At 38.1% G+C, this 16,950-nt stretch overlaps 1 protein-coding gene across 1 annotated transcript in view; it reads left to right on the forward strand.

Annotated features, from left to right (window-relative positions):
• LOC136238102 (uncharacterized) overlaps positions 1-16,950 on the forward strand; it is a 123,531-nt gene that overhangs the window by 36,600 nt on the left and 69,981 nt on the right. The window contains exons 8-9 of the mRNA XM_066028434.1: positions 8,747-8,845; positions 9,671-9,775. Coding sequence (XP_065884506.1) covers positions 8,747-8,845; positions 9,671-9,775 — 204 coding nt within the window. The remainder of the gene's footprint in view (positions 1-8,746; positions 8,846-9,670; positions 9,776-16,950) is intronic.

The following is a 16,950-nucleotide window of genomic DNA, read 5'->3' on the forward strand; positions in this document are numbered from 1 at the left end:
AATTAAAATTAAAATTGAAGTAGGAATCTATGCAATAAAAAGTAGTGAAACAAGAGATGAATGATAGCATTACAGCATAGCTCAGTGGAAAAGTCCTACTTTGGCATTGAATAAAATTATATTGTTATAACATTCCAATGTAGGATTTTCCCACTGAGCTATGCTATAATACCATCGTTTAACTCTTGTTTCACTATTTTTTATTGCTTGGATCCCTACTTTATTTTAAAACCAGGCGAGTAGCCAAAGTCCGGTTGTCGGTGCACACCTGGTTTGTATGTGTGCACCCATGTGAGAAAAATCATTGATGGTACGATCATCTTTCATGTAAAACTATAACGTGAAATAAAATCCAATGGCGGATCCAGGATGGAGCATTTGGGGCAAATGCCCCCCCCCCCCCCCCCCCTCAAGAAATTGCATACAAGATCGAGATACTCTAATAGAGCAGTCAATTACTCTAATAAAGCAGTCACAACGTTTATGAGGCAGTGCAGCTTACTTATGAAGTTATAAATAGGATTTTATTTTACATAACATACGTGGTATAATATATTTGGTAAAGGATAACTAGCTATTATTGTTGCGACCTTTTTTTTTTTTTTTTTGCTCTTCAACTTTTTTCAGCACCCTCTTTCCAAACTCTGGATCCGCCCCTGAAATCTGTAAAAAAAACTTTTGAACTGGTGAACTTTGCTCAGAGGTGGTTCTTTCCAATAGTTTGAAATACAGGTGTGGCAACTCTTCTCAGACTTCGTTAATTACCTTCCATGTTTTAACAACTGAGAAACAATGGTGCATACCTTGTTGACTACCAGGAATAGCCTATTGATAGGGGCATGTTCCCTATGTAGCTGTACGAACAAAAATGAAAAACAGTTTTGAGGCTTTGTCAAGAGGATTTGCGGAAAAATACATGATATATAGTCCAACTATATTAAAGTTTAGAAGATATTTCTGTGCATTATTATGTTGTTAAAAGCAACAATTTAGTGCTTCCTTAGCAGTATGTGGCAATGTAATTGAAGAATTACAAAAAATTCACGAGGTACTAAATCTAAAAATTATAGTGTACAATAACTTTATTGAAGTATTTTTGCAAAGCCAAAAATCTATATGTGACCCAGTCTGGAAAAACCAGTCTTATCACCTATTTAAAAGTATCAAAAAAATGCCGGTTTTAAGTATTTAGTGTGTTGTAGCTCGCCAATGGTTGACGCTATGTGTACCAAATTTTCACATATTTTACACAAATTCCATACCTTCCAGAGCATCCACTGTGCAGGTAGCCAACAGCTAAATTTCCTCCTATTTAGATAGTTTTTAAATGGTGGTTGATTGTATCAGGCAAGCTTCAAAAGGGGATTTTACTTTGCCTAGGCATCAGAAAATGTCAGTCACTCACCCACGCATAAAAGTATCAAGACACACGGTAGTGTGTCGTGCGGCCCAAGAAGCCGGCGCGCCACACCGTGAGTATATTGACAGGAAGAACGAAAACGTCATTTTCACACCTTTGTATCTCGGTGATCACTTATCTGATTGGAACCAAATTTGCTACACAGTTGCCCGCCAGCCAAGGGAGTCTACATTCCAAATTTGAAGGAAATCGCTCCAGCCATTTCCGAGATACGAGCTGCCGAAGTTTCGTTTTTTTTTTTCTTCGTTTTTTTCTTCTTCTTCGTCTTTTCGCACACTTGCAAAAAATTGCTATAACAAGCAAACGCGTGCTCCGATCGCCTTGAAATTTGGCACACAGAAAGGGAGTCCAAAGGCGAATCCTAGCATCAAATTTGGTACAAATCTGATGAATGGTTCAGGAGTTATGACCGATTATTCGCGTAAAACAAGATCGATTTGTTGTCACGCCTACAGGGTAAACCGCTTCATGGAATGAGTTGAAAATTGCTATGTAGATGGATTAACCATCGTAGGAGTGCCTTTTGGTGGTTTGAAAGGAATCGAGATAAAGACCACGGAGATATGACACAAAACCCAACCTGTGTCACAATTACGCGATCGATTTTTATGAATAAAAAAGTATTAGTTTTCACGCCTACTAGGCAAACCGCTTAGAGCAATGAGCTGAAAATCGGTGTATAGCTGGAATAATCTTCATAGAAAGTCCTTGCAGTAGTACAGTAGAATCGGATTACAAACCACTGAGTTATGATTCGAAAGCCAACTCCGTGTAGCAAATGCGAGATCGAGATACTCTAATAGAACAGTCACCCTAATAGAGCATTCGGCTAATTTATTTACTCCATTATAGAATTTTATTACATCACAAGTTATTCTGTAGGGAGTTCAGCTGCAAACAGTTAATCTTATAGACAGTTCAGCAAGAACACAGTCACCATGTGGAGAGTTAAGCAAATATACCACTATAGAGATTCAGAACATTACAAGTCACACTGAAGAAAGTTCAGCTATAAACAAGTCATGCACTGTGTAGAGAATTCAGCTACAATTAAGTCACTCTCTAGAGAATTCAGTTACACAGAATTCAGCTACACACAAGTCACTGTGGAGAGAGTTCAGCTACAAACAAATTACCCTTTAGAGTGATCAGTTACAAACAAAACACTTTGCAGGGTGTTCAACTGCAACAAATCAATTACCTTTAGAGCGATCAGCAATGAACAAATCAACACAAATCTACCTGTAGAGAGATAAGCTAGAAACAAATCACCCTGAAGAGAGTTCAGCTACAAAAAATCACCCTGTAGAGACATCAGCTAGAAACTAGACACAATGTAAGGAGTTCAGCTACAAGCAATCACCCTGTAGAGAGTTCAGCTAAAACAAACCAACCTGCAGAGAGATCAGCTACAAACAAATCACCTTATAGAGAGTTCAGCTACAAACAGATTACCTGTAGAGAGATCGGCTACAAACAAATCAACCTGCAGAGAGATCAGCTATATACACACAAATCAACTTTTACAGAGATCAACTACAAACAAATCACCCTGTAGAGAGATCAGCTACAAACTACACACAATGTAAGGAGTTCAGCTACAAACAAATCACCCTGTAGAGAGATCAGCTACAAACTAGACACAAAGTAAGGAGTTCAGCTACAAGCAAATTACCCTGTAGAGAGTTCATCTACAAACAAACCAACCTGTAGAGCAATCAGCTAGAAACAAATCACCCTGAAGAGAGGTCAGCTACAAAAAAATCACCCTGTAGAGAGATCAGCTAGAAACAAATCACCCTGAAGAGAGATCAGCTAGAAACAAATCACCCTGTAGAGAGATCAGCTAGAAACAAATCACCCTGAAGAGAGGTCAGCTACAAAAAAATCACCCTGTAGAGAGATCAGCTACAAACAAATTGCCCTGTAGAGAGATCGGCTACAAACAAATCAACCTGCAGAGAGATCAGCTACACACAAATCAACTTGTAGAGAGTTCAGCTACAAACAAATTACCCTGTTGAGAGATCGGCTACAAACAAATCAGCCTGTAGAGAGTTCAGCTAAAACAAATCAACCTGCAGAGAGATCAACTACAAACAAATCACCTTATAGAGAGTTCAGCTACAAACAAATTACCCTATAGAGAGATCGGCTACAAACAAATCAACCTGCAGAGAGATCAACTACACACAAATCAACTTGTAGAGAGATCATTTACAAACAAATCACCCTGTAGAGAGATCAGCTAGAAACTACACACAATGTAAGGAGTTCAGCTACAAATAAATCACCTTATAGAGAGTTCAGCTACAAACAAATCACTCTGTAGAGAGATCAGCTAGAAACTGGACACAATGTAAGGAGTTCAGCTACAAGCAAATCACCCTTTAGTGAGTTCACCTTGTACATAGTTCAGCTACAAAAACATTACCCTGTAGAAAGATCAGCTACACACAAATCAACTTGTAGAGAGATCAGCTACAAACAAATCACCCTGTAGAGAGATCAGCTAGAAACTAGTCACAATGTAAGGAGTTCAGCTACAAGTAAATCACCCTGTAGAGAGTTCAGCTAAAACAAATCAACCTGCAGAGAGATCAGCTACAAATAAATCACTTTATAGACAGTTCAGCTACAAACAAATTACCTTGTAGAGAGATCGGCTGCAAATTAATCAACCTGCAGAGAGATCAGCTACACACAAATCAACTTGTAGAGAGATCAGCTACAAACAAATCACCCTGTAGAGAGATCAGCTAGAAACTAGATACAATGCAAGGAGTTCAGCTACAAGCAGAATCACCCTTTAGTGAGTTCAGCTACAAACAAATCAACCTGCAGTGAGATCACCCACAAAAACGCACTTGTACAGAGTTCAGTTACAAACAAATCACCCTGTAGAGAGATCAGGTAGAAGAATTCACCTTGTAGAGAGTTCAGCAACAAAGAAACCACCATGTAGAGAGTTCAGCTGCAAACAAATCACCCAGTAGAAAGATCAGCTAGAAGAAGTCACCATGTACAGAGTTCAGTTACAAAGAAACCATCATAATAGAGAGTTCAGCTACAAAGAAATTACCCCGTAGAGAGTTCAGCTATATAGAAGAAGTCACCTTGTAAAGAGTTTAGCTACAAAGAAACCATCATGTACAGAGTTCAGCTACAAAGAAACCACCTGTACAGAATTCAACTACAAACAAATCACCCTGTATAGAGATCAGCTAGAAGAAGTTACCTTGTAGATAGTTCAGCTACAACAATTCACCCTGTAGAAAGATCAGCTAGAAGAAGTCACCTTGTAGAGTGTTCAGTTACAAAGAAACCATCATGTAGAGAGTTCAGCTGCAAATAAATCACTCTGTAGAGTGTTCAGCTACAAAGAAACCGCCATGTGGAGAGTTCAGCCTCATACAAACCACCTTGTAGAGAATTCAACTACAACAAATCACCCTGCAGAGAATAAGTTACCTTGTAGAGAGTTCGGCTACAAAGAAACCACCATGTAGAGAGTTTAGCTGCAAACAATTCACCTGTAGAGAGTTCAGCTAGAAACAAATCACCCCGTAGAGAGATCAGCTGGACAAAGTCACCTTGTAGAGAGTTCAGCTACAAAGAAACCATCATGTAGAGAGTTCAGCTACATTTCAAGTCACCCAGTAGAGAGATCAGCTGCAAAAAAAATCCTGTGGGGAATAATGAGCATGTAATAAATATATGTATATAATTTGTATAATTACTAATAAAATCAAAAATAATTGAAGTACTAAAATTCTTCTTTAAGTTCTTTTCTTCTTCCTGTAGTAAAGAAAAAAACACATGGGTTAAAAAAGCCCCAAAGCCAGCCATAGGCTGGCTTTGCAGTATACAAATACAAAAAGAAGTGATATCTAATCAAAAACAGCCAAGCTGTAAAAAAAGGTGCGGCCCCCATAAAGGCCATGGTGAAAAAAGATGTGAAATCCAAGGTGGCGGCCAAGAAATGGCTGTGATGGTACGTAGGTTAATGGTTACATTTTAATAATGGCAATTCAGGTGAATTTTGTGCCGCTTGGTCTTGGCACCAAATTCACCTGAATTGTTGTTATTAAAATGTAACCATTAACCTACCATCACAGCCATTTCTTGGCCGCCACCTTGGATTTCACATCTTTTTTCACCATGGCCTTTATGGGGGCCGCACCTTTTTTTACAGCTTGGCTGTTTTTGATTAGATTGTATTAACAAATATACAGCAATATCAACCACCAACCTGTAGAGGAGCTCAGGTATTATCAACCACTACTATGGGCACTGCCTAAACTTAGACTCCACAAGAAATGTACATGAGGCATCATAGTGTTTTTCACTATTCCACAACCAAGGCACCTACAATTATTATGTTGAACATTAGTCCATGCTCTACCCCAATAAACCAGTACGTCAGCTGCAATGCCTCTGAGAGACTCAGTGGGAATGCAGATTTTTTGCTGTAGATGCTGTATACACCACATATGGTCAATTTTGGAAACCTTACAGGTTATTGCAGATAGGGATGGTAGCAGAAAGGCTACTGAGGCAACAGGTATTTTACTGCAAGTGCAATCTTTAAATATCTGACAACACTATTTCTATTTTGACTTAAGCTGTCTAATATGAAAAGCTTGTCAGACCAACTACAAGTTATGGCAAAAGTAGCTGATTTAAGTTATGTACCACTAGTATCGAAAAACTACAGGAATTTTTCAGTGACAAAGAATGGGACTAGCTTTACAAGTATGTTACTGATGTAGCTAAGTTACATGCTATTAATGAAGCTCCATCAAGGTCTCGTCGCCGAAGACGCTTACCTAGCAGGCATTCAGCTGAAGCTAATGTCATTGTTTTACAAACAACAGGTTTTAGGGAAACAATGATGGCCAGTAATGACTACAAAATTTGTTTGATGCTGTAATTTTGGAGATGAACAGCTGATTTGTAGGTAAAAACGTGGATATGATGCGATAACTGCAGTGTTGTAACCCAGAGTCTCCTCACTTTTTAGATTCCAATTACTTGACCACAATTGTTGAAATGTGTGGGTTGGACAAGGAGTCACTATTGATGGAATGCAAACTTGCATTGCATGCTTTAGATGGCAAAGAATGGAGAGCATTAATGATCTATTAATTTTGTAGAATTTCTACCACTGAAAGCAACTTTTCCAGTCTTGGTTAGAATGATTCGAATTCTCCTTACCGTAGTAGTGAACACAACTGAATGTGAATAATCTCTACTCTTGAGCATACCAAACTGTATTTGAAGTCCACTATGTCAGAAGAAGATTGACAAATTTAGCTGTTCTGTCCATTGAAAAGGAGTTACCACAGAATCTTCCTCTGAATGAGGTGACTGACACATTTGCCTTGAACATAATAATGGTAGAATAGAATTGGTGTGAACTGTAGCTAGATAGGGTAATTTAGCTACACCATAATTAGCTGTCTACTTAGACAGTACTAGTAAACTGTGAGTCTTTTCAAGTTGATTTGTGCTAGCTATATTATTTGCATAATTGTATTAGTCTCTATTACAAGTACATTTATGACTGTTGAAGTGACTGCTGTTGAAACAATTGAGAGGCATCTATAAGGTCAATGTTACTACTGTATATTTTAAAATTTCAAACAAGCATTGGCGAGCCAGATATTATGCATCTTGGTACTCTCTGGTTTGTATTTTGTTAATGATTAGAAGTGTATCGCTTGGAAGTTGTGATGCACATTTGATGATTTTGATGGCTTGTAGACCCTATGCTAGCAAGCTATTTGAATTTACTCATAGTCATTCTACAACCCTGTATGATATCACAGAGTTTGTGCTGGCTGGATTGTTGTGATGTTTATAATATTATTTTTAATTGTGCAAGTCTAGGTCTTCATTGAACGATATATAGGAGGATCAAGGATAACTTTCCCTGGGTGTGTTCACTGAGTTGTAGCAATGCACGTGATAGCTACTGCATATACAGTACATCCCACAATCAATTATATGGCATTCATGTAGTGACGATTTGCTAGTCAGTTAAACTAATGCTTATATGCATACAGATAGTGTGAATGACTGCATCCTCTAAGGCTAGCCATGTCAAGCACTTTAAAAAGCAGTTTTATTTCATAAATGCACGTATAGATCTCTCACAGGTTGTTCACTGGGTCACACAGTAAGTTACTTGCCCAGGCATCACATTTAGGCCAGATACGACCCTGCCTAAAACCACCCTCAATTTCCCTTCATGACAGACTGGCAGCATTGGTTAGGCACAGCCAAGTCCAAAGAAAAGTTTATTGTGTTCAGACCAACCTACGTAAACCATTCCAAAAGGCTTCTATGGAATTTTAACAATGGATATAGTTACAGGCTTGATTAATTAACTGCTTAATGTTGAAAAGTGCCTTTTTGCCAATTGCAGTGCTTACAATACACGCATTGTGGACTTGCCTTTGTACACCTTTGTCCTCGAGTTCTTCTCACTGGCAATGCAAGGTGTTGATTTACAATAACACGATATGGCTTCTATGTGGCTGTGATGGCAATTATGCTTATCACCCATATTCGTAGCAACTGGATTAATTGCCAAGATGCTTTTCGTACTGTTCTTCATTTGTAATGCTTTGTAATTGGTTGAGCAGAGCTGGAAACAAGTGTAATGGCCACCTCCCTTTCCATCACATAAATGATTGTTGAGGCAACCATTCTAATGCAAATATTACTTTTATGGCATGCCTGGCACTATTCATTCTTTTTAATGTGGTATGTGGGGGTTTATTTGTTCTGTTTTAAAAAAGTAACAAACAAGTAGAAGGAAAAAATTAGGAATTTTAAGTTGGACTATGGATCAAAGAAAAAGTAGCGAAATAAAGGAATGGCTAAAAGTGGTGAAAGGAGGAAATGCCTGCAGCTGCAGATATACTGCTATAATACTATTGGAACATTTAATCCCTAATTTATTAGTCATGATTATAGAATGAAGTTTAGGGATTTAATGTCCTCTAGTATATTTGCAGGTATTGGCAACCTTCTTGTTTCACCACATTTTAGCAATTTCCTTGTTTCATTGCTTTTTTCCTTTCACCCATAAAATTTGTATATTTTACTTCTATTTGTAATAAATATACATGCATGTTGTACTGTGCTTAATTTCCACTAAATTTGCCACTGCAGTTGTGCATATGTACATGTTCTGTATGTGTATAGTACTGAGGTACTGTAAAAGTATATAGTACAGTACTATTTTGTAGAGTGAATGAGTGCCCAAAGTTCTTGAGTAAGCCATGGCTGCATTTTAACTATGTCCCTATTATATAGAATGAGTTTACTGGTCTGCACTGGGCAGCACTACGTGGTCACTATGATGTAGCCTCGGTCCTCCTGAACTGGGGGACAAAGGTGAATGTTTCTGGAGGGGTGAGTTAACTTATTAAATTTATTATAAATACTTATAGATAATAAAACTATGCTTTAAGGATAATAAAGCTACAGGGTATAAACACACATGTTATAGTGATATTCCATTACAAGGGTGATATCACTACTATTATACAAGCCCAAGGCAAAGATGAGAGACAAATGTAATAACAATGATATCATCCAAGTATATTTGTATATTGCACAAGAGTACACAACAGTTTAAGGATATTAAAGGAATTTCCTGTTTAAATTTCTCTGTAGTAAGATTTAATTCCTGTTAGTATATAATGGTTTAGTCCAAATTTAACTTTGTAGCTCTAGATAGACACAATTTACAGGCTATAAATTGTGGGGGATGGACATTTTGACAAAGCAGCAGTTTCAAGAGTTATGATTTGTCATTGTTTGGGGTCGGTGGAGTGGCATCATGTGATGCACTATAGGGCTAAAAAGGTGACAATGATTACCCCAAAGATAGAGCGATGGAGCCAGAGGTTATTGAAAGAAGTTAATTCTTCAATATACACTGCGGGAACTGATGGCTGGAATGACTGAAAATAGACACAGACTGTTTCCATAATGTTTGCTTAATCCTCTGCAATGGTATTGTGGAATAACCAACAACATACTACATGTAGCTTATCAGAAGACATAAAGAGTAGTCACAGGAAAGAATAACATAATTATAATGCACTCATGTACTGCTTTCTAGATTTAGAAATCTCTTGTTAGTTTGTGTGTGTATCTGTATCATGTTAGAGCATGCATGTTTGTCTGTCCATACTTTATAATAATTATGTGCATTGTTATATTGTACCATAGATAAGCAAGGTAACACCACTACAGATTGCTGCACGCAATGGATATACTGATATTGTAGCCCTACTAATAGATAATGGGGCAGATGCCAACTTGAAGGATGCAGAGGTGAGCTAGTTTAGTAACTCAGCAGATAAGTTGCATTATAATAAGTACATACCACCATTCAAACTGATTTACTGAAAGGATTAATGCCCCAAACCATATAGACTCCAGAATTTTCTCCTGCTGTATTTTTATTCCAGTTTTAGCCTAATGTATTATATAATCTGTTTAAATTCACCTGAGCTAGGTGTGGGTGATCTTCAAAACAAATATCGATAATTTTTTGGCACATTATCTTGATACCTACTAATATTACAATATATCTCTTGAATAACTCATAACTAGTCCATACCAACTGACCTTCCTGTCCAATTTAGTTTGTTTTCAAATTCCAAGAGTGTTATTTTATTGCATAGTAGCTGGTTGTCAATATCTAGTATTGTATGCCTGAGATTTACCCATGGTTTTTTTTGTGTAAGATGTAGCATCATATAGCACTTAAAGTACAGTACAGTACTAGCAAGCATGTGTCCAGTGTTGGGAGTAACGCATTACTTATGTAACGCGTTACTTATGTAACGCGTTACGTAATATTATTACTTTTGTGGTAACAAAGTAATATAACGAAATACACTATGAAAATAGGTAATATAACGCAAGATACTTTACTTACAAATGTAACGCGTTACCTAAGTAATATAGTTACTGTAACGAATCTAATATTATGTAATATTATTACTAAAAGTAACGAAGTTACTAATCTCATTAGTAATCCACTGAGTAACGCCTAACCACAACGAAGTAACGAGGCCTACTGAATGAAGCTTATTCACTAGCTTCTTACTTATAACCAAGATTTGCACATTGTCCAACAACGCAATCATGTCACGTGATAAGTGGTAGTTTCACACGTGACAGCTTAAGGCTGTGGACACAAAGTAATATAATATGTAATATTATTACAGTTACTTTATTTTATGGGTAATATGTAACTGTAACTAAATAGTTCAGTTGCAAGTAATATGTAATATTTAACTAGTCACTTTTACAAAGTAACTTGCCCAACACTGCATGTGTCACCATAAGCATGGCAAACCCAGCAGCTCTATACATAAATTCCTTTCTAACTGCTCAGGAAACGCTGCAACATTTCAAATCTAACCTTCTAGAGTTTTGAATCTTGGTGAATCACAGCTCTTAGTAAATCACAGCTAACCAGGAATCTAGCTCTCCTCAATCTGAGAGAAAAATACTATTTGGAGTTAATGGGCTGTTCCTTTTAATATCCTTGATATTAAATAATAAAATATAAACCGCCTGTCTGCATGGTATTTTTTGTCTGAGTAGGATGGGAAACAAGGAATTTTTAATTGTTTACCTAACAGCAACTACAATACATTTTGCTTGTTACAGTGTATCTCGATTATCATTATTGCAATTTGATATCTAATCAAAAACAGCCAAGCTGTAAAAAAGGTGCGGCCCCTAAAAAGGCCATGGTGAAAAAAGATGTGAAATCCAAGGTGGTGGCCAAGAAATGGCTGTGATGGTAGATTAATGGTAAAAATTTTAATAACGACAATTCAGGTGAATTTTGTGCCACATGGTACATCTTTTTTCACCATAGCCTTTTTGGGGGCATCACTCTTTATTTTTACAGCTTGGCTGTTTTTTTTTGATTAGATATCACTTATTTTTGTATGTATTTGTATACCCCAAAGCAATAGGCCAGCTTTGGGGCTTTTTAAACCCATCCTTTTTCTTTACCACAGGAAGAAAAAAAGATTTAATCATAATCAAGATGTATAGCAGATTTTTAATACTTAGACTATTTTTGATTTTATCAGAAATTATACAAACACTTATATATTTGTGACTGGATTTTGGAAAAATGATCCGAATCGCACAACAGAAGTTTCGAGATAAACAGTTTTAAAGAATTCAAGCTAAGGATAGCAAGCACGCGTATGAACTTTACACTAAAGATGCATCAATCTGTTACCTTCAGACCATTTCACAGTACTTGTAGCTGCTCGTAGAGTTTCCTGCCAAATAAGATAGAAAATCTGAATTGTTGGATGAGTGAAGTAGTATCACGAGTGCTCACAAAGGGATGGAGGGTGGGAGGTGGCAGGGTGGGCAAAAGTTAATCCTCAAAATGGAGGCAGACCGTAATTAGAGTCCAGAGACGAGATTACAGGGTTGTGCTGGCTCCTTAGTGGTTGATATGTAGCAAAATCCACAAAAAAAACATCTGGCCAACATTATTAGGCTCTCCACCAGTAAACCACGGATTCTTGCCAAGCCTAGTCCTTCACAAGATCTAAAACCGCCATTTGAGCTTTACACCCCCCCCTAGAAAAGACGTCTGTTGAAACCAGCCTCAAGTAGTTTGAGTGGTACTGAGTGTCAAAACTACTAGTACGATAGTGTAGCTATCCACTGGTGGTGTTAGTTTGATTTTTCCTGATGTGCGATTTGGGTCGGTTCTGTCATATTTATTAAATACAAATTATTTCCTACTGGATAACTTGTTTGCAGTTGGTCTCACTGCTGGGTGACTTGAAATGTAGCTGAACGCTCTACAGGGTGATTTGTGTGTAGCTGAACTCTCTACAGGATTCTCTCTAAAGGGTGACTCGTTTCTAGCTGAATTCTCTATAGGGTTATCTACGTATTTGTACTTGAACTCTCTACAGGGTGATTTGTTTGTAGCTGAACTCTCTACAGGGTGATTTGTTTGCAGTTGAACTCTCTACGTGATGGTTTCATTGTAGCTGAACTCTCTACAAGGCAACTTCTTCTAGCTGATCTCTCTACAGGGTGACTTGTATATAGCAGAACTCTAGGGTAATTTGTTTGCAGCTGAACTCTCTACAGGGTGATTTGTTTATAGCTGAACTCTCTACATTATGACTTGTTTCTAGCTGAACTCTCTACAGGGTGATTTGTTTGCAGCTGAACTCCTACCATCACAGCCATTTCTTGGCCGCCACCTTGGATTTCACATCTTTTTTCACCATGGCCTTTTTGGGGGCCGCACCTTTTTTTACAGCTTAACTGTTTTTGATTAAATTTCACTTCTTTTTGTATTTGTATACCCCAAACATAGGCCGGCTTTGGGGATTTTTTAACCTATCTTTTTTTCTTTACCACAGGAAGAAAGATGAAGCAGATGTTAAATATTTTAAATATTTCTGACTTTATCAGTAAATGTACAAATTATATATATATAATACATATCAAGACACTGTCGTGCGGCCCAAGAAGCCGGCGCGCAACACCAGAAATGGTACTCACGTGATGAATATTTAAAAGTTATGGTGCTCATATGGAGAGATATGGAGATATGGAGAGATATGTGGAGATATGGTTGTTGGACACACTAGTATAACAAGTGTAGGTGAACTGGATTCAAGTGTGGTCACTAAGAGCAAGCCCAGGTGAGAGTGATGAATGGTCAATCATACGTTCCTCATTAGTTATGACTGGATTGAGAGTATTAGATACTTGACCACGTCTGTATCTGATTGATGTGTTGATACAAGAACAGATCTTGGAGGATGTCAAGAAACTGCTGATCACAAGACTCAGAGGTGCACCCATAACCAGTAGTCCAATCAATGCTTGGGTAATTGAAATCACCACAACCAAAAAAATGCGTACATGAAGAGGCAGCTGATTAAAGTAGCTCATTTAGTTGACTGGAGTTAGTTGACATATCAGACGATGGGCTACGATAAATGCAACCCACTGTAAGTGAGTAATTTCCTATGAGAGGGATTGAGAGCCACAATTGTTCATGAAATGGTTCTCAATAATGTATTTTGTAAGCAGTAATGCTGCTGGAGACAGATATTGCAATACTACGAGAGCCCGAACTACCAAGATTAGGTAAGCTAGGATCAAAATCAAGACACACGGTAGTGTGTCGTGCGGCCCAAGTAGCCGGCGCGCCACACCGTGAGTATATTTACAGGAAGAAAGTAAACGCGATTTTCACACCTTTGTAGCTCCGTGATTCCTTATCCTATTAAAACCAAAGTTGCTACAGAAATGCCGACGAGGTAGGGGAGTCCACATACCAAATTTGAAGAAAATCGCTCAAGCCATTTCCGAGATACGAGCGGCCAAAGTTTGGTTTTTTTTTCTTCGTTTTTTTTCTTTTACTTCTTCTTTTCGCACACTTTGCAAAATCCGCAATAAAACACGAATGCGTGCTTGGATCGGGCTGAAATTTGGCACACTTAAAGGGCTCATTAAGGCGAATCTCAGTACCAAGTTTGGTAGGAATCCGATGAACATTCACGGAGTTATGACCGATTATCTGCGTAAAATAAGGTCGAAGGTCTGTCACGCCCACAGGGTAAACCGCTTGAAGGAATGAGCTAAAAAATGCATGTAGATGGAATAACTATCGTAGGAGTGCCTTTTTGTGGTTTGAAAGGAATCCAGTTAAAGGCTATCGAGATATGACACAAAACCCAACCTATGTCACAATTACGCGATCGACTTTTATGAATAAAAAACTATTAGTTTTCACGCCTACCAGGCAGAACAGTGAGCTGAAAATTGGTGTGTAGCTGGAATAATTATCATAGAAAGTCCTTGCAGTAGTACAGAAGAATCGGATTACAAACCACTGAGTTATGATTCCAAAGCCAACTACGTGTAGCATATGCGAGATCGAGATACTCTAATAGAACAGTCACCCTAATAAAGCATTCAGCTACGTTTATAACTTACTCCATTATAGAATTTCTTTGGCATTGCAAGTTATTCTGTAGGGAGTTCAGCTACAAACAGTTAATCTTATAGACAATTCAGCTACAAGCAAGTCATCCTGTAGAGAGTTCAGCTACAAATATGTTGCTGTAGAGATTCAGAACATTATAAGTCACACTGAAGAGAATTCAACTATAAACAAGTCACCTTGTAGAGAGTTCAGCTACAACAAGTCACTCTGTAGAGAATTCAGCTACAAACAAGTCACTGCGTAAAGGGTTCAGCTACAAAAAAAGCTACCTAGTAGAGAGTTCATCTAGATCAGCTACAAACAAGTTACTTTATGCAATGTTCAGCTACAAGTAAGTCACTCTGTAGAGAGTTCAGCTACAAACAAGTCACTCTATAGTACAAACAAGTCACCGTGGAGAGAGAGTTCAGCAACCAATCAAAAAACCACCATGTAAAAGAGTTCAGCTATACAAACAAGATATAACTCTATAGAGAGATCAGGTAGAAACTTAACAGATCACACTGTAGAGAGTTCAGCTAGAAACAAGTCATCCAGACTAAGTAGAGAGATCAACTAGAAAACATCACCTTGTAGAGAGTTCAAATCACCCTGTAGAGAGTTCAGCTGCAAACAAATCGAATTGTAGAGAGTTTAGCTACCAACAAATCACCATGTAGAGAGTTCAGCTAGAAAGAAGTTATCCTGTAAAGAGATAAGCTATAGAAGAGGTTACCTTGTAGAGTGTTCAGTTATGAACAAACCATCATGTACAAAGTTCAGCTGCAAACGAATCACCCTGCAGAGAGTTCAGCTACGAGAAGATCACCCTATAGAGAGTTCAGCTAGAAGAAGTCACCTTGTAGAGAATTCAGCTGCAAAGAAACCACCATGTAGATAGTTCAGCTGTAAACAAATCATCCTGTAGAGAGTTCAGCTACGAACAGATCACCTGGTAAAGTTCAGCTAGAAACAAATCCCCCTGCAGAGAGATCAGCTAGAAACAAGTCATCCTGTAGAGAGACCAGCTAGAACAAGTCACTTTGTATGTAGAAAGTTCAGCTACAAACAAATCTCCCTGTATAGAGATCAGCTAGAAGAAGTTACCTTGTAGAGAGTTCAGCTACAAAGAAACCATCATGTAGAGAGTTCAGCTGCAAACAAATCACCTGTAGAGAGTTCAGCTACAAACAAATCACCCTCTAGAAAGATCAGCTAAAAGAAGTCACCCTGTAGAGAGTTCAGTTACAAAGAAACCACCATGTAGAGAGTTCAGCTACAAACTAGTGACCTTGTAGAGACATCAGTTGCCTTGTAGAGAGTTCAGCTACAAAGAAATAATCATGTAGAGAGTTCAGCTGCAAACAAATCACCTGTAGAGAGTTCAGCTACAAACAAATCTCCCTGTAGAAAGGTCAGCTAGAAGAAGTCACCTTGTAGAGAGTTCAGCTACAAAGAACCATCATGTAGAGAGTTCAGCTGCAAACAAATCACCTGTATAGAGTTCAGCTACAAACAAATCTCCCTGTAGAGAGATCAGCTAGAAGAAGTTTCCTTGTAGAGGGTTCAGCTACAACAAATCACCCTGTAGAAAGATCAGCTAGAAGAAGTTACCTTGTGGCTCTCCAGCTACAAAGAAACCATCATGTAGGAGAAGTGTCTCTGCAATCAATCTAGTCACCACGAAAAATACGGATGATTCATGAGCCCAAATACTCAATAGTGAAGTGGCCACTACACTTAGCTTTCACCTTTGTTCAGTCCATTACATGGTATTACAAATAAGAAACAGTATGAGAAGCATCTCTGCAATAAATCTAGTTGCTAAGGAAAATATGGAGCTTATAGCCAACACAACCACAGGGAAGCTGCATCATGCTATTGCAAATCGACACCTTGTGTTGTCAGCGAAAAGAACAAGAACACAAAGGAGGACAAAGGCAAGTCCATGATGCATGTGTTGTACATACTTCAGTTGGTGAAGAGGAGCATCTTTGGATGAAGCAACATTAGAAATGAAACCTATAGCCTTATTAGGCCTGCGCCGATTATGCCAGCATAATTTGGGGATAATAGATAGCCAAAAGCATTGGCATAATGCCAGCATAATAGGCACAATTTTTTTGAATTGGTTATCATTAGGCTGAAACTCTGCTTATTTTGCATGATTCAGAACGAGATAGTGTGCAAACATGGTAAAAATCAGATTTACAGCTACGTTGTGAAGAAAAGATTAGTTAAAGATTGATATACTCTAAGAGGACAGTCATTGCATATTGAAATATCCTAATAGAACAATCACGGATGTGTTAAATACTCTAATAGAGCAGTCTAGGCACAATTTATGTGAGCATATTTGGAGCATAATGGGACACAACTGGGCATAATTGCAGCATAATAGGGGAAAATTTGGAGCAATGCAAGCGTAATAGGCAATTTTAAAAGCATAATCGGCTCAGGCCTAAGCCTTATCCATTGTTAAGATGTGCTTGGCTGGAAGTGT

This window comes from Dysidea avara, chromosome 1 (genome assembly GCF_963678975.1).
Source record: "Dysidea avara chromosome 1, odDysAvar1.4, whole genome shotgun sequence".
Classification (NCBI taxonomy): Eukaryota; Metazoa; Porifera; class Demospongiae; order Dictyoceratida; family Dysideidae; genus Dysidea; species Dysidea avara.